At 37.7% G+C, this 25572-nt stretch overlaps 1 protein-coding gene across 4 annotated transcripts in view; it reads left to right on the top strand.

Annotated features, from left to right (window-relative positions):
- LOC106051588 (synaptotagmin-6-like) overlaps positions 1-25572 on the top strand; it is a 95622-nt gene that overhangs the window by 39461 nt on the left and 30589 nt on the right. For all 4 annotated transcript variants that reach the window (XM_056033494.1, XM_056033492.1, XM_056033493.1 and 1 more), the window contains exon 3: positions 8146-8987. In XM_056033494.1, the coding sequence (XP_055889469.1) occupies positions 8146-8987 (842 nt within the window). The remainder of the gene's footprint in view (positions 1-8145; positions 8988-25572) is intronic.

The following is a 25572-nucleotide window of genomic DNA, read 5'->3' as shown; positions in this document are numbered from 1 at the left end:
GCTTATCCATATTTCCATACTCTGTACATCAGAAACAAACCGGTAATCTCCGTTTCTGAAAATCCTACAATATATAGCTTATCCATATTTCCATATTCTGTACATCAGAAACAAACCGGTAATCTCCGTTTATGAAAATCCTACAATATATAGCTTATCCATATTTCCATACTCTGTACATCAGAAACAAACCGGTAATCTCCGTTTATGAAAATCCTACAATATATAGTTTATCCATATTTCCATATTCTGTACATCAGAAACAAACCGGTAATCTCCGTTTATGAAAATCCTACAATATATAGCTTATCCATATTTCCATATTCTGTACATCAGAAACAAACCGGTAATCTCCGTTTATGAAAATCCTACAATATATAGCTTATCCATATTTCCATACTCTGCACATCAGAAACAAACCGGTAATCTCCGTTTATGAAAATCCTACAATATATAGCTTATCCATATTTCCATATTCTGTACATCAGAAACAAACCGGTAATCTCCGTTTATGAAAATCCTACAATATATAGCTTATCCATATTTCCATATTCTGTACATCAGAAACAAACCGGTAATCTCCGTTTATGAAAATCCTACAATATATAGCTTATCTATATTTCCATATTCTGTACATCAGAAACAAACCGGTAATCTCCGTTTATGAAAATCCTACAATATATAGCTTATCCATATTTCCATACTCTGTACATCAGAAACAAACCGGTAATCTCCGTTTATGAAAATCCTACAATATGTAGCTTATCCATATTTCCATATTCTGTACATCAGAAACAAACCGGTAATCTCCGTTTATGAAAATCCTACAATATATAGCTTATCCATATTTCCATACTCTGTACATCAGAAACAAACCGGTAATCTCCGTTTATGAAAATCCTACAATATATAACTTATCCATATTTCCATATTCTGTACATCAGAAACAAACCGGTAATCTCCTTTTATGAAAATCCTACAATATATAGCTTATCCATATTTCCATACTCTGTACATCAGAAACAAACCGGTAATCTCCGTTTATGAAAATCCTACAATATATAGCTTACCCATATTTCCATACTCTGTATATCAGAAACAAACCGGTAATCTCCGTTTATGAAAATCCTACAATATATAGCTTATCCATATTTCCATACTCTGTACATCAGAAACAAACCGGTAATCTCCGTTTATGAAAATCCTACAATATATAGCTTATCCATATTTCCATATTCTGTACATCATAAACAAACCGGTAATCTCCGTTAATGAAAATCCTACAATATATAGCTTATCCATATTTCCATACTCTGTACATCAGAAACAAACCGGTAATCTCCGTTTATGAAAATCCTACAATATATAACGTATCCATATTTCCATACTCTGTACATCAGATACAAACCGGTAATCTCCGTTTATGAAAATCCTACAATATATAGCTTATCCATATTTCCATTCTCTGTACATCAGAAACAAACCGGTAATCTCCGTTTATGAAAATCCTACAATATATAGCTTATCCATATTTCCATATACTGTACATCAGAAACAAACCGGTAATCTCCGTTTATGAAAATCCTACAATATATAGCGTATCCATATTTCCATACTCTGTACATCAGAAACAAACCGGTAATCTCCGTTTATGAAAATCCTACAATATATAACGTATCCATATTTCCATACTCTGTACATCAGATACAAACCGGTAATCTCCGTTTATGAAAATCCTACAATATATAGCTTATCCATATTTCCATACTCTGTACATCAGATACAAACCGATAATCTCCGTTTATGAAAATCCTACAATATATAGCTTATCCATATTTCCATACTCTGTACATCAGAAACATGCCGGTAATCTCCGTTTATGAAAATCCTACATTGGGTTGTAACTCTTAAGGCTATTTTGTCTTTTTAATGTCATTTTCATTTGTAAAATATTTGTGTCGTTTAGTCTGATCCTGTTGTCTCTGAGTAGGCCAATGTTACTAGGAGTCTTTCATTCGTGGACAAGTTTTATATCTTTTGTTTATTGCTTAGTCACAAAATAACAGCTGGGTCTAGGACACTAAGTGGAGTTGTGACATTTGCTACTGACAAGCCAGATATACTTGACTGAATAATCAACAAAATAAATACTCAATCCGAGAAAGCCCCAATGAGTGTATTATTTTGTCTCCCCTTGAAATCCTCCAATCATAGTGTCCGAGATGGCGCTATCAGTAGGTTCAACGATAGGTCAATAAAGTCAAAGAGTTGATTTATGATATTGACTACGTTGGTCTCATTGATCTCTCATTGATACATCACACGGTTCAGTGATTGATACAAAACATTTCTTTCCATAATTCTTTTTTTCTTGACTTTGTCTCTCACGTTACTGAGTTTGTGTGTATCTGTGTGCGTGGGTGTGTATTGAATAAGGATTTCTGACGAAACCTTCAAGCTGATTAAGACAGAATTTTAAAGAATGGAAGTATCGCTGACGAAAAGGAGTGGAGGTCAAAGTTCAAGCCGCTGAGCTGTAGGCTCTTTTGCAGTTTGTGCCAGTGAAAAGTAGCTTGATGTTTTGCTGTTCATCACTGCCATACAGAATGTTGGTTATGTTGGGCTGTAGTGGTAGTAGGGTTTGCATAAGGCGAATTAAATAAGGACATTTTATAAGGGTACGATTCACTGTTTCATAAGGATAGGCACACTGTCTACACAGTGGTGGGTTTTATTGTTAAGGTGATAATTATTAGTATTATGTCTTATTCTTAGTTGGAAGGCTGCTCTTATCTCAAAATGTTTGTTTTCGTAAAGATCAGGAAGACTCTGAGTTCGAAAATCTGATATTTTCCTTGTAGATTGATGTTTCAGGGCTAGTTCATCAATCATTTGAAACACAGGGCTAGTTCATCAATCATTTGAAACACAGGGCTAGTTCATCAATCATTTGAAACACAGGGCTAGTTCATCAATCATTTGAAACACAGGGCTAGTTCATCAATCATTTGAAACACAGGGCTAGTTCATCAATCATTTGAAACACAGGGCTAGTTCATCAATCATTTGAAACACAGGGCTAGTTCATCAATCATTTGAAACACAGGGCTAGTCCATCAATCATTTGAAACACAGGGCTAGTTCATCAATCATTTGAAACACAGGGCTAGTTCATCAATCATTTGAAACAGAGTTTTTTACTTTTTAAAAAAAAACTTGATGTTCCTATCTCCAACGTTGTGTAGTTTTAAATAGCCTCTAGTGCTGCTCTGCTACGTCTTGACTTAGGGGCTTTATTTGGGGCTTATAGTCTGCTGTAGGAGTTGTTCTTATGTCTCCACCAATTGGACGTGAGGCTTCGTTAGAATTATCTCTAATGATGAGTTATAGTTTTTTTTCTGGCATCTATTTGTAAGGAAGCTTGGTTGTCCACGCCCCAGGATGTTCCTGCTAGGTCTTTTATTATGTTGAGTGTTTGTGATGCTTTATAAGATAGTCTGTTATAAAATGTGTAAAAGAAATCTTTGATCTGCTTTTACACCTAGATATGTGGGATTTTCTTTTTTGGCTGTGAATCTATTTTTAAATTGTAATTTTCTTCTCGTTAAACTCACGCCGAGGCTAAAGGTTGCGACGAGTTTCTTTATATCCAGAATCTAGAGTACGTAGAAATGGTAGTAAGGGCTCTGTTTATTTTGGATCTAGTGAGCACTGAACATTTCTATGTGGTCTAAAAAAAGAGGTCGCCTACGTAAAATGCCTAATTGTAATTTTTAAAAGTTGTTTCAGCTTGTTGTTTTATGGTTTAGTAGCTTAACATCTTATTATTACATTTATTTTCATGTGTTTCTACATATATCAATATTGGAATTGAAAGCTGTATTAATAGTCCATAACAGTTAGATCACTTGTGTTTAAAAAAGAGCTTTTAGGTTTTATTCAGTAATACACTACAACACAGATTTAGTTGGACTAGCTGTCTGGAGCTACAAGCTAACACAGATTTAGTTGGACTAGCTGTCTGGAGCTACAAGCTAACACAGATTTAGTTGGACTAGCTGTCTGGAGCTACAAGCTAACACAGATTTAGTTGGACTAGCTGTCTGGAGCTACAAGCTAACACAGATTTAGTTGGACTAGCTGTCTGCAGCTACAAGCTAACACAGATTTAGTTGGACTAGCTGTCTGGAGCTACAAGCTAACACAGATTTAGTTGGACTAGCTGTCACCACAACGACCTGTATTCACAATATTCTTGCCTTCTTTCTCTCGTGGTCATCTACTATATTTATTTTTACGACATTAAAAAATGGTCATCCCGCGATGTAGTCGGTGATTATGTCCCATGAATCGTGGCACTCCTACACAAGTGTACTCTCTACCGCCTGTCCAGGAAACGAGGTCACGTTCTCAGAGTTGATAGCCTGCTGATGATGTCAGCCAAACTATGTCGTAATAGATCGATCTCCTGTTGGACATTGGTTTGTGCTGTAGATCCAATAACTGGCGATGGACAGTGTTGACCTTTCAAAATGCTTGTCAGGCCGGGTATATAATTTATGTTTTAGCCGTAAGAGATCCATACTGACTTTTCCCCCTCACGTATTCTTCTGTAGTTAAGTATAGTAGTTGCACTCACGATTGTTGTTTTTTTTTCTCATGAGATGTTTTTGCTATTTCCCCAACGAGACAGACCTGGAAGCAATAACCTAGTTAGAATATTAACTTGTAACAATCTTCTGCACTAATAGAAAGTAGTCACTATAGGCTAAGCTTGTACAAGTGTTAGGCACGTTGCAGCGATGTATATATATCTTGAATATAATTTGTACATAAGTTGTATATAAATTGTATATGATTAACATATCATGTGTATACGTTGTATATAATTAGCCCCAACCATTCGGTGTCATTTAAAGGCTGTTATGTTGGCGGATGATGAGAACTTGACATTGTCAGATGGGAGATTGCGTGGACACACTAAACCCGAGGAATACTTGCGACTAGTCTGAAGACTTTGGATTTATTCACTCTCTTACCTTGACCTGAAAATGAGACATGAGTTTGGCACATAACAAAAGAGAAATACAAATGAACACATTACTCATTGTTCCACACGCACATTTCAGATTAAGAGAAACAATTTGAACAAACATTTCAGTGAAAAAAATAAATCCCTTGTGGCACATTCTCCCAGCCAGTATTTTAACCTACATATACGCCTAGACACTGACTGGCTGATCACAGGTATACCATTCTTCTTATTAGCTTGCTAACTCTTTATTGATGAAAAAACATGCTCGGAAACTTGAACCTGAACACTGGACACGCTTGAAAGTTTTCCCTAGAAATTCAACTATATTTTATATAATTGGAAAAAAAATACTATCTAATGGGACCGTTAAAATTTGTCAAAATATTGTAGAGTATAAGAATGTATAGATTACAAGTATTGTAGAGTATAAGAATGTATAGATTACAAGTATTGTAGAGTATAAGAATGTATAGATTACAAATATTGTAGAGTATAAGAATGTATAGATTACAAGTATTGTAGAGTATAAGAATGTACAGATTACAAATATTGTAGAGTATAAGAATGTATAGATTACAAGTATTGTAGAGTATAAGAATGTATAGATTACAAGTATTGTAGAGTATAAGAATGTATAGATTACAAATATTATAGAGTATAAGAATGTACAGACCACCGCCAGCTTCATGAAGGAGAAATTGATTGAAAAAAAACAACTTTTAAAAGTTTCTTTATCTCAAGTTTTTCATACTTCCTGACAAATGTTTTTTTTTTTCTTATATCGTTTAGTTATTGCAAGATTTGAAGCCTTGAATTGCGTTTGATAAAATTCACCTTGAAATAACTAACTCCTTGACCACGAGATTTCTGAAGTATGAGCATAAGCCATAACAAATAGTGCTCACAGTCTGGGTTTTTTTTTTGTCTACATTTCTAAGCATGCACTTTCCACTCTCCTAGGAGAGACTCATCACATAGAAGTTGAAACGTTCGTCTCTTTGTCGTCTAGTACTGAAGTTTGCCTTTTATGTGTTCAACATCAAGTCTTAGTATGTAAAAAGCGAGAAAGAAGGAGAGAGTGAGAGACAGAGAAGAGAAAAAATGAGGGACAAATTGAGAAAGTGAGTGAAGAAGATGAATAGAAGGAACTGGAAAAAATAAACACAGAGTGAGTGAGATAGAGAGAGAGAGAGACAGGCACAGACAGACAGATAGACAGATCAAAAGAAAAAGAAGAAAAAAGAATAATGTGTAATAGAGAGAACGATGAGTTAGAAAATCAATAGAGATAAAAGCCCTAAAGAAAGAGAGAGAGAGAGAGAGTCAAAGAACTGTTGAGAGAGAGAGAGAGAGAGAGAGTCAAAGAACTGTTGAGAGAGAGAGAGAGTCAAAGAACTTTTGAGAGAGAAAGTCAAAGAACTTTTGAGAGAGAGAGAGAGAGAGAGAGTCAAAGAACTTTTGAGAGAGAAAGTCAAAGAACTTTTGAGAGAGAGAGAGAGAGAGTCAAAGAACTTTTGAGAGAGAGAGAGAGAGAAGACAAAGAGATTCCTGTACTTTGTATCAAAAGCGTTATATCCTGATACCACCATGAACGGGGATTAAAAGCTTGAATTAATAGTGAATGGTTAATACCAGCTTCCTCTTCCAAATTAAACAAAACAGTCATCTATTATGATACCAGAAGTGGGAAAAGGCGGATCAGATGTGGAATTGGGATGTAAAGGCATAGACCTTGTATGTATAATTACGCAAATTCAGAATTGATGTATTTAGATTACATTTTCATTTTATAACTAAAGTAAAGATGTAACTTTAAAGCTGTTATAGTGTGACGTGTACATAATTTAAAACAAAACATTTCAAATCAGAGTATATATATAAACAAACTTCATGCTGTTAAGGCATCTTCTCGGGCATGCGCACTGACTGCGAGCTTGGGTATTTATCCCGTTATTTCCGGCCGCCTGGGGAGATTCAGTCATTAGCATAAGGATTCTCTTGGAAAGTCTTGGAATTACACAGAAAAACAAGTCCCTTGTAAGTCTTGCCATTTTTTTTCTTCACCAAGGAAGATACTGATGGATCTCTCGGGGCGCTCGCAGTGGGGCCAGAAAACTGCTTACTTCCTCAGAGGCGTAGAAAAATGTGGGTGAAGCACGTAACCTTTATTAGGGTCCCAACATTTTTTAAAAAGAGATTTAAAAAATGAAGTTTTAACAAAATTAAAAAAAATATTTTTCTCCCATCTTTCATGCTAGTTTAAAAAAAAAGTAAGCTTTGCCAATGTGTTGATATATATAATAATTAATTATATATATAAAACATATAAGCCAGAGGTTCTCAAACATTTTTCAGCCGTGGACCACTTGATATACTGTAGTCGAAATTTGCCCACGGGCCTTTAAGTACAAAAAAAGCTTGCAATGAAGAAGGTATTTTAATTGTATACAATCGTCATCTTTTTGCGGATCTCTTTGGTAGTCTTGTGGACCCCAGGGTGTCCGCGGGCCAGTTTGAGAAACACTGATATAAGCAATGAACAATTGTTGTAAGAAGAGGAGGGTCAATGAGAGACAAAGGGAGACAAACATTGACCACTATGGGAAAAGAACACACAACTTTCGCGTTCCTAGCGCGGTTCTCTTTAAACTTAGCTAACCCTCGGGATTACACTGTGCGAGATTTATCTTGAAATAAAGGATTCCATTCTTTAAAATAAGTTTCCTTTGACCACATTCATATGATTTTGACCACATTCGTATGACTTTTAAATATGAAGAAAATATGAACTAATAGTAGGAAGTCAAAAGGGATCATTAACTTCTTTTTAATACTATGTCAATATCATTCTAATGTATTCACAGAATAACCACACAGTCTGAAGTTTCCAAAACTAGAAACTTTTTGTTCTTTTATTATCTAATTAGGCAACTTTAGATGTTCTCTACGTTAGTCATGCTTCGGTTCATATAAGGCAGTTTTTAAAATAGTCAAAAGAAAACATTATTTTTTATATTTAAGCAATTTGACTCCAGTATTGTAAATATTGAGCAAATACTTTTGTATAAAAAAAAAGTTACTTTTTAAATCATTTTTCTTCTTGACTTCAGGTCCCGATGCTGTGCTTATCGGTGGTATAACAGGAGGACTGGCTTTGTTCGTTGGTCTGGTGATGGTCATAGCATGGTACATTTACCGGAAGAAAAAAGGCCTGACATTACTTCCGGCCACCGATTCCTCCACCGGTCTGCCGACAACTCAGTGGGCGGCCCCCGGAGCCATTCCTATCAGCCGCAGCTACCCAGATATTGTCACCCACACGTCAGAGCAGGGCAAGCTCAAAGGGGGACTTGCTAAGAAAAACATTACTGACCGCCAGTGGACTCTGCCCACCGTGCCGCAGAGGCACCAAAACTTCCAGCGATTGGTCTCTCACAGGCTAAACCTTTCGCAAATCGAGTTCACCGTTCAGAGCGTCAAGCAGAAAGAGCAACCAGATCTCGGTACCATTAAGCCGGAGCTCTACAAGCAGGCCTCCGTGGACAGCTTAAGATCTGAACACGTTCCTTGTGGTAAGCTCTTCTTCAGCCTGAGATACAGCCAAGAAGACCTTGCTCTTGTGGTTACTATCAACAGAGCCGAAAACCTTCCAGCAAAAGACTTCTCAGGAACTTCAGACCCATACGTCAAGGTGTACCTCCTGCCTGACAGGAAAACGAAGCTCCAGACCAAAGTCCACCGGAAGACGCTGAACCCAGAGTTCAACGAGACCTTCTCTTTTATCGTGCAGTACGAAGAGCTGACAGAGAGATGTCTCCAGTTCAACATCTACGATTTCGATCGATTCTCCAGGCACGACGCCATAGGGACAGTCAAGGTCAAGGACATATTAGGAGAGGGCAGTTTGTCTAAGGAGACATTTTTTGTCAGGGACGTCTACGCATCACAACAGGTCAGTCTCGATGTACAGCAGACATACAGCTTACATACAACACACATACAGCATACATACAGCTTACATACAACACACACACAAAAGACATGCAGGAGACATACAGCAGACAAACGACATTAATACTGCATACATTCCACAGGTATACAGCATACATATGTTATAAAATAAAATAATAATCAAAATATTAATTATTATTATATTGGTGAAACTTTTTTAGCCTTGAGGACTTTGTCCTACGTAGTATATCAGACATCACAAAACATTATAACAATAGCAAACAAAATCTATGTTCAATTCACAATTTCACTCAAACATCACATTTGAAGTTGACATATTAAAAAAATTGATTTTATTCCATAAATTAGTTGATAACCATTTATCATTCCTTATTAACTAACGAATCTCATAGTTCTAAACCAAGATCACACTATATACTGAAAAAATTAGCATCTTATGTTTAAACCAAGGGCATACTATGAAACAAACCGACTTTTTTTTTTAATTTTTAAATGTTTTATTTGTCATTTCATAACTTGACACTAGCCTTTGTTTATATCCAGAGCTTCTTGTCCAGTAAAACTTGCCCAAACATTACGACTTCATAAGGACGCAAAACAAAAACTTTTCAATATAATGTCACTCATCAAATTATCAAGCGAATACACTGTAAATACTATTTATATATATTCATAAACACTGCCATAACCGCCGGCTGAATTAAATGCAGTTCTCCCCCCGTCTGTAGAGAAAAGGGAGTTAATTTTACACGTTCCATAAATTATAAAATAATGATAAAATAATATTTAAGATTTCAAAATTAACGTTTCAACAATTATTTAAGCATATGTATATGTGAGGATTGATTATTCGGATAATAATTGGGGGGCCACCATTCTCTCCAAGGCCTTCAACTTTTGTTTCTTTCCTCCAGTCTACTTCGACTTCCTGAGTTACTGTTTCCTTGTTTTCAAAGAAAATCTTTTGTTCTGTTCCTTCTTCCTGAACTCAAATATTCACAACAGTCAAGAGGTTGTCATCTCAGTTTTTGATACATTAAAAGGTATCAAAAAAGGAGAGAGAGAGAGAGAGCGAGAGAGAGAGAGAGAGAGACGGGCTTGGTGAGGAATAGATAAGGTAGATGACCCCAAGAAGATAAAACAACATTGAACAAAGGGACTTAACAACGTAGTCTACTATTCTGATTTCTTTTTGCATTTTTAGTACATAAAAAAACCAACTAATCCACTATTTGCAAAAACAAACATAAAATATTCAGAAAGACACAAATGTTAAAGCACAGTTCTTATTCCTTTTGCTAAGACTAAATCGTACAAGTTCTCCTTCTTCCTTAGTGCCTGAATTAACCAGGAAAATCAAAGACTCGTCACAGTTTACGTCTTTAATTCACAAGCTCGCCTAGATGAACACAGGAAAATGCGCCATATTGTTGTCTGATTTGAAGGAACCTCTGTAATTGATAAGATATTATACGTTCATGACATCACGAACCATAACTCCGGTAAAATTGTTTGTTGAAAAGGGGGAAGTAATTAGTTAGGCAGTAAATTACTCACCTCTTCCTAGGGTAATGTCTATGTAACGAGTTATTTAACCTTTCCAAAAGAAATACTCTAGACCAGAGGAGAGGCTGCTACAGTAAGCGCTGCTTTATTACCTAGACTGACGATGCATGCATAATTACCACACAAAATTCTTGGCAGATCAATAATGTACTGTAGCAGAAGTCAACGCTAACAGATTCATTTCCTTCCATAATTTAGTGGTTGACAACCACTGTAAACGGCTACAACATGCCATTGATTCATGGGAACTAAAAAACAAAAAAACAAGACAAAACTAAAAACAACAACAACTTGACGTTGATTGATAAAAGAGAAAAAAAAGTAAACTTCTCCTGGAGCGTAGCAGTCAACGTAGCGGTGGATGTTCGTGTTGCTCATTATCTTACGACTTGATCTAAATCCAAACATTACGACTTGATCCAGGGGCGTAACTAGGGATTTGGGGGCCCGGGGGGATTGACCTCTTTGGGGGCCCCTTGCATTTTGACATTCGACATATGACATGGAATAATGTACGCAAAAATATATAAGCCCCAAATCAAATTGGTTCAGTATATCAGTAAACAAAAAGTAATCATCAAGACTCTTTTAATGAATAATACCGTTGTTTATTAGTTAAATAATGCACAAGTGACAAATCTAAATTGATATCGCTTCACGTCGTGCATTCTGTGCAGCAAAGACATCTATAACATCAACTACATCGATACTTTCTAGTATTTGTGACTTCACTGACATCAAAGCCATGATAAGCCTTTCTTGTGTCATTGTGCTCCTGAGATAGCTTTTGATGTTTTGAGTTAGCGGAATTCGGAGGAGGTTGCAAAGTTTGAGCACACGTAATTACCATATGAAGCTTGTTTCCTCAATATGTCTATTGGTGATTGTATTACTGGTTTGTTGATGAAAAGTGCTGGTGCATCAATGACATCGTTGAAAAAGCGATTTGCCATTTATTTGATCATAAAAACAGGAAAGGTAGCACAGTTTGTCATAAGCAGGTCTTCATCTAACAGGTGTCTTGGTTCAAGAAGAAACCCAAAGGTATCCATTTTCTTTCCAGCCTTTGAAATCTGCCCTTCATCTCCATATGAAATCTGTCCAGCACTTCTGTCGTAAGACGTTTGAATTGCAGTTCTAATGACAGTCCTACATTAGAACTCAACTTCCCATCAAGTCTTTTCTTACTTCTGGTTGTTTTGATTACAGGGAATCCATAGTATTCACTACCTTCTTTTGCTTTTTCGATGGATTTGGTTTTTGTCAGTTTCTCATCATTTTGCAGAAAGCATGAAATGGTACTAATTTCTTTAGCAGCTTCCCGTATATGCAGTCCAGACTTTTGTAGTTTCTTCCGAACTATATTAATTGGGCGCAGGAGCTTTGACCAGAATTCAAGATAGGCAAAAAATTCTTAATTTTCCAATGCATGAAGAAGATTCTGTGCTAATATTATATGGTATTACGTCATTGTTGGTTGTTTATGTTTTGTGCGCAAGCAAAAGGATTCAGAGCATACAAAACTGGGAAAGATCCATATCTAGTTATGCTCGAGTATAGAAATACTTCTATAAGTGGACTGCCGTAATCATCATCACAACTACTGACGAGTAGAAGACTCAGAGAATCATTCCAACTGATCACAAGCTATTGAAACCATTGGTAGCTGAAAATGCAGAGACATTACTCAACGAACGACAGATGAATAGCAAAGTGAAATACGATGCAAATGCAAAAATACCTAAAGATTATTCTGTCGGAGATTTCGTCTAGGTCAAACATGGCAGAAAGCAGTTGTCATAAAAAACATTCAGCACCCAGATCTTACATCATAAAGACAAACGATGGAAAAACATACAGAAGAAATCAACGCTTTTTGAATTAGAGTTTCGATGAAGACATCTCTGGGTACTATGATACCGATGGAGACAATGAACTGCAAACTGTTGGAACAAACGAAACAGACAGTTATAGACCAATGTTTAGAGAACTTGTTGTTCCAGTCAAGACAACCAGAAGTGGACGAATTGTTAAAGTTCCTAGTAGACAGGGCCGGCCTTAGGCCACTGCAGCCTATGCGGTTGCAGTGGGCCCCGCGTTTTCATAGGACCCGCGCTAATTCTAAGTGTACATTATTAAATTAAATCATTATAACGTATATAAAATAACAGGGTTTTCGCGACCTCCTGATTTTCCAGGGCATCCAGGAAATCTCATGAAAAGGCAAAATATACGTAAAGTCCTGAACTATTTTTGAATTTATTCAAATCTCCCGAAGAATAGACCAAATTGACATTTTGGGGTGCCAATAAATAAAAAATGGCATATCGAACTTTCATTTGATAAAAATGTATTGCGAAGACGAAAGTAGGCCTATTTTCTAATAAAAAGAAAATAATATTGACATTATGCTTATCCCTACCATGACTAGGCCCCGCGCTATCCGTTTCGAATAGGGCCCCGCAAATGCTAGGGCCGGCCCTGCTAGTAGATATCACTCTTAAGAACTTTAAAAGGAAGAGTGTGATAATATTATATGATATTACGTCATTGTTTGTTGTTTATGTTTTGTGCGAAAGCAAAAGGATTAGATGGAAATAAAAAGAGAGTTTCCATTGGATTGAGGAAAGATGAATAGAGGGGTAATAGCTCGAGTGTGAAGTTTAATTCTGATATTATAGACGCCAAAACCCGAATAATGGACTATTCTAGCATTATTAAGAATAACTTTTGGATCTTTTATACTCGATTCTGTGAATTTTGCTTCAAGGTTAATTAGTGTAGCCATAAAATACTCGCTATTTAGATCTATTATTAGTAAAGGTAACAAAATACCTGGAATTCGCTGTATTACTGTATATCATGCAGTTTTATTCGTGGCAACAAAGTTTAAAATGTAAAACCAACTTTAAAAGAAAATTTGATCTCTGTGGGAAAAAATATTTTTAAACTAGATCTAGGTTTAGTCTTTGTGATAATTTAATCCATAAATGTTGAAAAAAAATAGTGGAAAAAAAAAGACACCCGTTGACACTAATTGTCAATCAAATATATTAATTTATGTATTTACAAATAAATTTCGGACACCCATTTGGGGGACCCCCTAGGTGGGGGCCCGGGGGGATTTTAAAATTCTCCCCCCCCTCCCCCCCCTAGTTACGCCACTGACTTGATCTAAATCCAAACATTATGACTTGATCTAAATCCAAACACTACGACTTGATCTAAATCCAAACATTATGACTTGATCTAAATCCAAACATTATGACTTGATCTAAATCCAAACATTACGACTTGATCTAAATCCAAACATTACGACTTGATCTAAATCCAAACATTATGACTTGATCTAAATCCAAACATTACGACTTGATCTAAATTCAAACATTACGACTTGATCTAAATCCAAACATTATGACTTGATCTAAATCCAAACATTATGACTTGATCTAAATCCAAACATTACGACTTGATCTAAATCCAAACATTACGACTTGATCTAAATCCAAACATTATGACTTGATCTAAATCCAAACATTACGACTTGATCTAAATCCAAACATTACGACTAGATCTAAATCCAAACACTATGACTTGATCTAAATGCAAACATTATGACTTGATCTAAATGCAAACATTACGACTTGATCTAAATCCAAATGTAGTGGAGTGGATATCTTTTTAGAAAACACCGGCCACCTCGATATCCACGTGACCCTTCACCCTAGATGGCACCTTGTGTCCGCGCATGACAAGGCAGACCAACGTGGGCACTGTCCATTCGACCGGCATCTCTTATCGCTGTAATGTCCGTATGTTACTGGACCTAAGTTGTCTCCACTCCCTTTTGTGCTTGGTTCTACACCATGTGTTCACGTATGGCTGCAGGTCTTTAGTATATAATAAACAGTTTCGAATCGTCCTACGAGTTGCCTTCATCATTTAGTTGTCTTCTGTGCCAAACCCACCACAGAAACTTGGTACCACGAGTGGGGTCAGGAAGAGAGACTACACTGTGGGATCAGAAGACGTCTCAGAATCTGCTTCCTGACAACCGAAACTAAGAAAGTGACAACCAGACGTAGATGTCAACAAGTAACAGTTAGTTTATTCCTGTTTCTGTACTTTCAAATATTTTCTATTTTTTGTTTTCTTCTTTTTGTTTCAGGGTAGTTAGATTTAGTTTAGTTTATTTTAATGTAATTTGCTTATATTTTCTTAATTGTGATTTTACTTCGCTTGAACATTGTTTCTGTTGAGATAGATTTCGTTATTAGGTTACTATTATTGTTAGAGTTTCTTAAGACCTGCAGCCAGATGGAGGGAAATATGGTGGAACCTAGTTCAGTGAAGGGGAGAGACATGGGTCCCATGTGCAGTGGAGGAGAGCCGGAGGGAATGGAATGTGTCACTAAGGGGATGTTGACTCGACTACAAGCTGAACTTGAGGCATTGAAACTGGCCTGTCAGCGTTCTCATTACATCATAGAACCTGCTAGAAAAATTAGACATTTCAGTGGGGAAGGCAGAAATGATGAAGTTTCAATTGAAGATTTCGTCAGAGAAATAAGAGATCTATGGGAACTTCGACCTTACCTCTCGCCTCAAGAGAAGACAGCAACCATCATTGCGAATATAAGTGGTCCAGCTAGAGTAGAGGTAGATCTTCAGCCACCTCATAGCAGAAGTGATCCAGAAGCTCTGCTCGATGCACTTACCTCTGCGTTTGAAGTAATCATACCTGTGCGAGAGGCAGAGATTACATTTCTGATGTCGCAGCAGAGAAGACGCGAGTCACTTCTTGAATTTTCTCACCGACTATTTAAGGAGTTCACAACGGCTATCCGACAAGAACAAAGAGAAGGCATAGAATGTTTCAAAGAGGAAAGATTGAGGGACCAATTTGCCTATGGAATCAGTGATCCTGACCTACGTAGAGAGCTGTTTAAGTTCATAGTGCAACATCCCCAGACAAGCTTTCAAACGCTACGAAACAATGCGTTCAAGTTGGAGAACCAGAACAAAGATGCAGCTCGAGCCCAAGAGCAGTGGTCTGAGGTTCTCTTAGCGAAATTGGCCAAGTTAGAGAAGCAACTTGAAGAGATAAAGGGGTCAGTCTGCCAAGTTCAACTAACCCACTTTCTAGTCAACCACATAGTCAACGCAGACCCACACAAAGACACACGAAACATGGCAACCAAAACAGAATTCGACCAACAGCACCGCCGGGTCTTGTATGGTCAAAGACGAAGAGAGGATTCTTCCCATACACTGATGATGGATCACCAGTCTGCACCCAGTGCTGGGAAGTTGGACATGTAAGGCGTCACTGTCAGCAATCACCACAACTCACAGCGGAGGTTCAATCTGTGAGCAACAGTGAACCCATTGTTTCACAGCCAACCCACCAAGTAGAACAACGAACCAATGAGCAACAAGCTGATGCAATGTACAATACAGATGCAAGTCACTCAATTCAAACATCGAGAAATAGAAACTTTAACTCTGGGCAGCCAAACAAGAACAAGCATAACAGAGTCCAGAGGCCAGATAGACAAAGAAGAAACTACAAGCATTTTAACCAGCCACAAAGACGATTTCGCTCACTGCTCCCTATCACACTTTCTACAGCTTCCCAGTCATTATGTTTAGAGAAAGACAGACCACTCTGTATGACCGATGGAACCAGCACGTTACAAACTGGAAAGATGTTTGTCGTCCCAGAAGACACTGACAAGAAACAGTTGTTTCGGTTTTCAGAAACCTACTAGGCTGAACGCCCCGGGAAGGGTCGTTTCAAGCTAGGGGCTCTGTAGTGGAGTGGATATCTTTTTAGAAAACACCGGCCACCTCGATATCCACGTGACCCTTCACCCTAGATGGCACCTTGTGTCCGCGCATGACAAGGCAGACCAACGTGGGCACTGTCCATTCGACCGGCATCTCTTATCGCTGTAATGTCCGTATGTTACTGGACCTAAGTTGTCTCCACTCCCTTTTGTGCTTGGTTCTACACCATGTGTTCACGTATGGCTGCAGGTCTTTAGTATATAATAAACAGTTTCGAATCGTCCTACGAGTTGCCTTCATCATTTAGTTGTCTTCTGTGCCAAACCCACCACACAAACATTATGACTTGATCTAAATCCAAACATTACGACTTGATCTAAATCCAAACACTACGACTTGATCTAAATCCAAACATTACGACTAGATCTAAATCCAAACATTATGACTTGATCTAAATCCAAACATTACGACTTGATCTAAATCCAAACACTACGACTTGATCTAAATCCAAACATTATGACTTGATCTAAATGCAAACATTATGACTTGATCTAAATCCAAACATTATGACTTGATCTAAATCCAAACATTACGACTTGATCTAAATCCAAACATTATGACTTGATCTAAATCCAAACATTACGACTAGATCTAAATCCAAACATTATGATTTGATCTAAATCCAAACATTACGACTTGATCTAAATCCAAACATTATGACTTGATCTAAATCCAAACATTATGACTTGATCTAAATCCAAACATTATGACTTGATCTAAATCCAAACATTATGACTTGATCTAAATCCAAACATTATGACTTGATCTAAATCCAAACATTACGACTTGATCTAAATCCAAACATTATGACTTGATCTAAATCCAAACATTATGACTTGATCTAAATCCAAACATTACGACTTGATCTAAATCCAAACATTATGACTTGATCTAAATCCAAACATTATGACTTGATCTTAATCCAAACATTACGACTTGATCTAAATCCAAACATTACGACTTGATCTAAATCCAAACATTATGACTTGATCTAAATCCAAACATTATGACTTGATCTAAATCCAAACATTATGACTTGATCTAAATCCAAACATTATGACTTGATCTAAATCCAAACATTATGACTTGATCTAAATCCAAACATTATGATTTGATCTAAATCCAAACACTATGACTTGATCTAAATCCAAACATTACGACTTGATCTAAATCCAAACATTATGACTTGATCTAAATCCAAACATTATGATTTGATCTAAATCCAAACACTATGACTTGATCTAAATCCAAACATTACGACTTGATCTAAATCCAAACATTATGACTTGATCTAAATCCAAACATTACGACTAGATCTAAATCCAAACATTACGACTTGATCTAAATCCAAACATTACGACTTAATCTAAATCCAAACATTATGACTTGATCTAAATCCAAACATTATGACTTGATCTAAATCCAAACACTACGACTTAATTTAGATCCATACACTACGACTTGATCATGTCTGATGAAGAGTTTATCTTCTGCATAAGTAGGCTACGCTACGTTTAGACACATCCATTTTGGCGCGGTCGTTAGACACAGCTGTCATTTGGCAGACGAAGTTCTGCCGATAAAAAAAAAAGAAAATATTTTCACTTTACTCTATTATAGTATATTATAGTATAATAAAGGTTTTGATTATTTCTGGAAAACATATTGCGAACTATGCGCGCTGGACTGTCGTTCGGATTTATCGATGGTCGAGGGTTCAAATCCTGCCCGCTCCCATCCCCCGTCGTCCTGCGGGAGGTTTGGACTAGGAAGTAAACTATCTTCAACTCTGAAGGAACATCCGAAATATGTAAAACATTTATGACAGGTCAGATTCCTGAGACCATAATATTGACATGCTCTCTTTCTCTCTCCCCCCCCCCCCCCCACCCCCGCATATATTAAAGGCCAGGTGTGCAAAAGGCACAGAATAACATTCATCATTTGTTTTTTTTTTTTTTTTTTTAATATTAAGTTAGAATACCATAAACCATAAATTAAATAAACCATTTTTAGCGGCCCCCGTAAGGGAAAAGCCGCTAATAGGTTTATACAAAATGTCCATCTGTCCGTCTGTCACACTCAGATCACGAAAACTAGAAGAGAAATGAAAAATATTATTTCACCATGCGATGCAGCTTGAAAAGTTTAGGTGCAACGGCTACTTTTGGTTTTCTAAAAGCTAACCGTTTAATTTATATAGTTAATTATGCAAGCGATTTTTTCTTAAAAATACACCAATTCTAAAACAATTACGTAAATGTAAGGGAGATAATGTTAGAAAGAAAGACACTATTCTATGTATTGTAAGTATCACTAGGTCGAATATATTTATAAAATGTACAAGAAATGTTCACAACAAATATAAATATTACTTAATGGTGTTTTCTTCTGGTCAACTAGGTGCTAAAATTAAAAGAAAACATTTATGTTTGTTTATAAAGGCTAAGAAAGCACTTTGTATGTAAATATCACGCACATTTTTTAAAATGGACTTTTTATCCAGCGACTTTCGTGCAGTAGCGTGACAAGCAGCTGCAAGACATGGTGCTATCAGTTCGCTCAACATTTTTTGAATAAACAGATTTTATTTATTTTTTGTTTAGTGGGGCACAGAATAAAAGACGCTTATTTTGTGCATTTTGTCTGTCGGTCGGTGTGTCCGTCACGTTTAGATAAAACAAAAACTCTAAAAGCTATTGAAAATTTGATTTAACCTTTATTGTTCCTCCCGTAACATCTCAATAGTTTTAAGTATCTGTAATATATTGTTCCGGATGTTTTCGTGCAAAACAAATCAATGCCAGCGAATGTTTGTTTGCTCTTCTAACTTATATTACATTTAATTTCCATGTTTAAACGTTGCAAAAACATATTATCAATAATATGTTGTTCCGTTTTTTATGTAAATAGCATATAAATGCTAAATCAATTCTATATACTGACGTATATTTCATTAACTGTAAAAATGTTCTTGCTACCACTCAATCGCTGGCCATTACAATGAAACGATTTTATGATTGTTAATGAAGTTCAATAGCACAGAACCGCAAGGTTGATCTAAGAAAACACATTGATTCGTCATCTTTGACCAAAATAGAATATTACGTCATGCGGTATAAAAAGTGAGCATTAAACGTATCCTCGAATTTAAATCTTAAAAACATAGAATATATGTTGTTGTTTTTTCAATTGAATCATTGAGTTTCTTTCGTATAGGAAGCAGTGAAAGAGTTTTTACCTGCTGTTCTAACATAACCAGTTAAACCGGTCAGATCTTTCAATCAATTATATTCTTTATACACTGAATTAAAGTATTCAATCATTCACGCCATAACAATCATACCATTTCTAGCAAACCTTTTCAGTCACACGAGTTCATAAAATTTCAAAAACTAAATCTAAGTATACAATCACAGAATACAAGCTCATCATTTTGTCAGTTATTTGAATGGCCTGCAACACACACAGAGAGGCTTTAACAGACATCGCCTGCCATCCCCCCCCCCCCCTCAAACAAATAGGCAAGAGAAGTCTTAACAAATTAGAAAACTAAGACCTGTGGGGGGTGGGGTATGTAGTTAAAGCCAGAGAAGTCTGAAAGCTGCTTGTACATTACACTATGGCCACCCCCCACCCCCTCTCTCCTTCTATCACGGAACTATTGAATGATGCGAACATTCACAAAAAAAAAAATGTCTCCATCGTGCAGAAGTAAGTAAAGATAAGATAAGGAAAAAGTAGAACAGGATTGGGGGGGGGATGGGGGGTGATTAAATACAGCTTTCAAAGGTCCAGTGAATAACAAGACGGACAGATGGAATTTATGAAAAAAAGAAAGAGTTGCACTAAACACTTACATGTACAGAGATAATTGTGACAGAGTTGCACTGAGCTAAGCACTTACGTGTACAGAGATAATTGTGACAGAGTTGCACTGAGCTAAACGCTTACATATACAGAGATAATTGTGACAGAGTTGCACTGAGCTAAACACTTACATGTACAGAGATAATTGTGACAGAGTTGCACTGAGCTAAACACTTACATGTACAGAGATAATTGTGCCAGAGTTGCACTGAGCTAAACACTTACATGTACAGAGATAATTGTGACAGAGTTGCACTGAGCTAAACACTTACATGTACTGAGCTTATTGCTAGCATATAAATGTAGGCCCACAAGAACTAGACACTTACATGTACAGATGTACAGATCTACATGTGCCAGAATTGGACTAAACTACACAGTTACATGTACAGATGTTAATGTACAGCAAGTAGAATCATCCGTACAGACATGAATGTAGAATGTAACTTTGATAGCGCAAGGATTAATATCATTTATGACTTGTCTCCCTTGTTCTCAAAGTTTTGTCCTAGAATTGGGATTCCGTGATTGTTTTTTTTAAAGACTTTATTGAAACCATAGACGTAAATAAATATAGACTGGCCGATTAAAGAGTTTTATGGAACGAAAATTTGTGACTTGCAATTTAGTGTACTTTATTATACAGCATTTATGAGCAGTATAAAAGTTTTCATATCTATTTCAGCCACACACCTATATATATATTGTAAATAAGGAGGCAGTGTAGTTTTGTTTAATCTCTAAGAATGAAGATCATGTAATTTTTCATAATTTGGAAATCCGAATACAATAGATATACATGTTTTCAAGTTACAAGAAGTTACTTCCTTTGGCCAGTCGATATTTATTTATGTCTATGATTGAAACATACTGCGTACACGGTACATCCTGTCTGTGATGTTGTTAATAACCTGTCTGTGGTGTTTTCAGCATATACATAACGTCTTGTCTACATCATTTCCTACACAATCTATAGATCTAGTACTGACGAAACATTTTCTTTCTTGTTGCATATAGCATTTGCTGTTGTCTTCCTTACATAAGTATTTACACATTGTTCAGAACATCGCCCTCACTTCCTCTTTAGAGTCAACAGAATGAACTTAGCACTGATGATCACATTCTTTTTCTGTTAGAGTACAGATGTATCTAAACAAAGTATAACTTATCTTTTATACAAGCTTAATGAAGACATTTAAAAAACAAACATTTTTTAAAATTCAAAATGTTTTCACGGAGTCATTCTATGTACACATATTGAATTGTCGTCTTTAATCAACAGAGGTTTAACTAATTAAGGGGAATCAGAAATATTGACAATGTCAGAGATATGCTCACCCCCCCCTCACCGCCCCCATACAATAGAAAATACTGGTATACACAATTGTACTTCCTCTAAAAGCGTGTGTCCAAACATCCGCTGACTCCACGACTCCATGACTCCACGACCTCATGACTCCACGACCTCATGACTCCACGACCTCATGACTCCACTACCTCATGACTCCACGACCTCATAACTCCAAGACCCCATGACTCCACGACCTCATGACTCCACGACCCCATGACTCCACGACCCCATGACTCCACGACCCCATGACTCCACGACCTCATGACTCCACGACCTCATAACTCCACGACCTCATGACTCCACGACCTCATGACTCCACGACCTCATAACTCCACGACCTCATGACTCCACGACCTCATGACTCCACGACCTCATGACTCCACGACCTCATGACTCCACGACCTCATGACTCCACGACCTCATGACTCCACGACCTCATAACTCCACGACCTCATGACTTCACGACCTCATGACTCCACGACCTCATAACTCCACGACCTCATGACTCCACGACCTCATGACTCCACGACCTCATGACTCCACGACCCCATGACTCCACGACCTCATGACTCCACGACCTCATGACTCCACGACCTCATGACTCCACGACCTCATAACTCCACGACCTCATGACTCCACGACCTCATGACTCCACGACCTCATGACTCCACGACCCCATGACTCCACGACCTAATAACTCCACGACCTCATGACTCCACGACCTCATGACTCCACGACCTCATGACTCCACGACCTCATGACTCCACGACCTCATAACTCCACGACCTCATGACTCCACGACCTCATGACTCCACGACCTCATGACTCCACGACCTCATGACTCCACGACCTCATAACTCCACGACCTAATAACTCCACGACCTCATGACTCCACGACCTCATGACTCCACGACCTCATGACTCCACGACCTCATGACTCCACGACCTCATGACTCCACGACCCCATGACTCCACGACCTCATGACTCCACGACCTCATAACTCCACGACCTCATGACTCCACGACCTCATGACTCCACGACCTCATGACTCCACGACCTCATGACTCCACGACCTCATGACTCCACGACCCAATAACTCCACGACCTCATGACTCCACGACCTCATGACTCCACGACCTCATGACTCCACGACCCCATGACTCCACGACCTCATGACTCCACGACCTCATGACTCCACGACCTCATGACTCCACGACCTCATGACTCCACGACCCCATGACTCCACGACCCCATGACTCCACGACCTCATGACTCCACGACCTCATGACTCCACTACCTCATGACTCCACGACCTCATGACTCCACGACCCCATGACTCCACGACCTCATGACTCCACGACCTCATGACTCCACGACCTCATGACTCCACGACCCCATGACTCCACGACCTCATGACTCCACGACTCCATGACTCCACGACCTCATGACTCCACGACCCCATGACTCCACGACCTCATGACTCCACGACTCCATGACTCCACGACCTCATGACTCCACGACCTCATGACTCCACGACCCCATGACTCCACGACCTCATGACTCCACGACCTCATGACTCCACGACCTCATGACTCCACGACCTCATGACTCCACGACCTCATGACTCCACTACCTCATGACTCTACGACCTCATGACTCCACGACCTCATGACTTTACCATCCAGTATTTAATGCTCCCATGTATCTATTGACAAAGTAAAGTTATTAATGCTCTCCTAGCTCTCTAGTAATTACTCTTTGCAACCCAACGGTCCATGGGACAATCGATGACCAAACAGCCACCTAGCAGTCTTTGGAAGTTAACACAGCATTGTGAAGTCTATAACTGGCCCTAGAGGCGCTGTCAGGTTTAGGACAAACGAGTGTCGGAGTCACGAGATATGACGCAAGGAGAGTGGCCAGCACGAAAGAGCGCCGAACCAACAAAAAGCTGAGAGAAGAAGCAGGCCTATCTGCAACTAACCTAATCTACCCATGCCACGTATGCGGCCGACTTTTTAAAGCGAGGATTGGACTTGACTTGATCACGAAAGAGGAGCTATATATAACAATATATATATATATATATATATATATATATATATATATATATATATATATATATATATATATATATATATATATATATATATAACAAACGAATATTTACAGTTGACTCTAGCAACAGCGTTGCAAAATGGCTAATGTTAGAAACTCTTCTGGACAGAAGACGAACAAAGTAAAGTAGCAATAATACATAATACTCTGAACATTGACCTACACATATAAAACACAACCTAATAAAATACTCAGAAAGACACAAAGATAAAGGCAGATTTCTTATTCCATTGGCTAAGACAAATTCATACCAGTGTTCTTTCTTACCTAGTGCTAATATGAAGTTAATGTATTGTCAGAATCAGCCAGGAAAACCGAGGACTATTTTGAGTCTTAACATGCACGTGAATACAGAAATAGTTTAATTAGCATATCTTCCTTTCTTTACAGGTAAGGTAAATGTTAATGTCGACCCTCGGACAGACAGACTGCATTGAAATGCATAAAACTAATAGCGGCATTTCCCATTTCGGGGGCCGCTAAAAATTAATAATAGACAAAAGAGGAAATAGTAGACAAAAGAGGAAATAGTAGACAAAAGAGGAAATAGTGGACAAAAGAGGAAATAGTGGACAAAAAACAGGAAATAGTGGACAAACAGGAAATAGTGGACAAAAGAGGAAATAGTGGACAAAAGAGGAAATAGTGGACAAAAGAGGAAATAGTGGACAAAAGAGGAAATAGTGTACAAAAGAGAAAATAGTGGACAAAAGAGGAAATAGTGTACAAAAGAGAAAATAGTGGACGAACAGGAAATAGTGGACAAAAGAGGAAATAGTGGACAAAAGAGGAAATAGTGGACAAAAGAGGAAATAGTGGACAAAAGAGGAAATAGTGGACTAAAGAGGAAATAGTGGACAAACAGGAAATAGTGGACAAAACGGGAAATAGTGGACAAATAGGTAATAGTGGACAAAAGAGGAAATAGTGGACAAACAGGAAATAGTGGACAAAAAGAGGAAATAATGGACAAACAGGAAATAGTGGACAAAACGGGAAATAGTGGACAAACAGGAAATATTGGACAAAAGAGGAAATAGTGGACAAACAGGAAATAGTGGACTTGGATGAAACCAAGTTGTATGAACTAATTTGAATCTGTCGTGTAATTAAATTTATAATACATCGAACTCAACAACAATGACTCTGAGCCATAAGAAATAATAATAATAAAATAGCGAGATGGGAAATTAAGATAGAGAGACAGAAAGAAAAGAGAGAGAGAACAAATGAAGCAGAGACAAAGAAACGAATAAAAAGAGAGACAGAGAGAGAGACAGAGAGAGAGACAGAGAGACACATTGATAGACGTAAAGACCCATCTTCAACATCAAACCAAACTTGAAACGAAACCTCTGTATTCAACACCTCCATGTTTTATGCACACTGAATACACCAGGGACCACTTTCGTTAATGAGGGGAATGATGCCACCATTTTGTTAAAACTTGATGCCACATTTCGACTGAACAAAATGCATCTATTACTTTCACAACACAGAATGAAAAGTTTAGTTATTGTACTTTACAGTCATGTTATGAGTTATATGGTATAGTATTGAACTATATTGCTAGTCATACGCATCTTCAAGGCCTATAATATTTTGTTTAGGCCAATAATCTCTAGAGTTGTAGAAGGTAGATACAAATTACTCTTTCAGACCTTGCGATATACGGGGATTAACGACGGTGTCACGAGGCCAGCAAAACGACCAACCACTTTTATTTCAATCATGTCAGGTACCCATTTCAGTAGGGTTGTTTCGTTTGGGGGGAGGGAGGAATCCTAAATATCCTGAAGTTCAAATCCC

This window comes from Biomphalaria glabrata, chromosome 6, assembly GCF_947242115.1.
Source record: "Biomphalaria glabrata chromosome 6, xgBioGlab47.1, whole genome shotgun sequence".
In the NCBI taxonomy this organism is placed as follows: domain Eukaryota; kingdom Metazoa; phylum Mollusca; class Gastropoda; family Planorbidae; genus Biomphalaria; species Biomphalaria glabrata.
The sequence above is the reverse complement of the archived record's forward strand: the minus strand, read 5'-3'. Positions and strand labels throughout refer to the sequence as shown.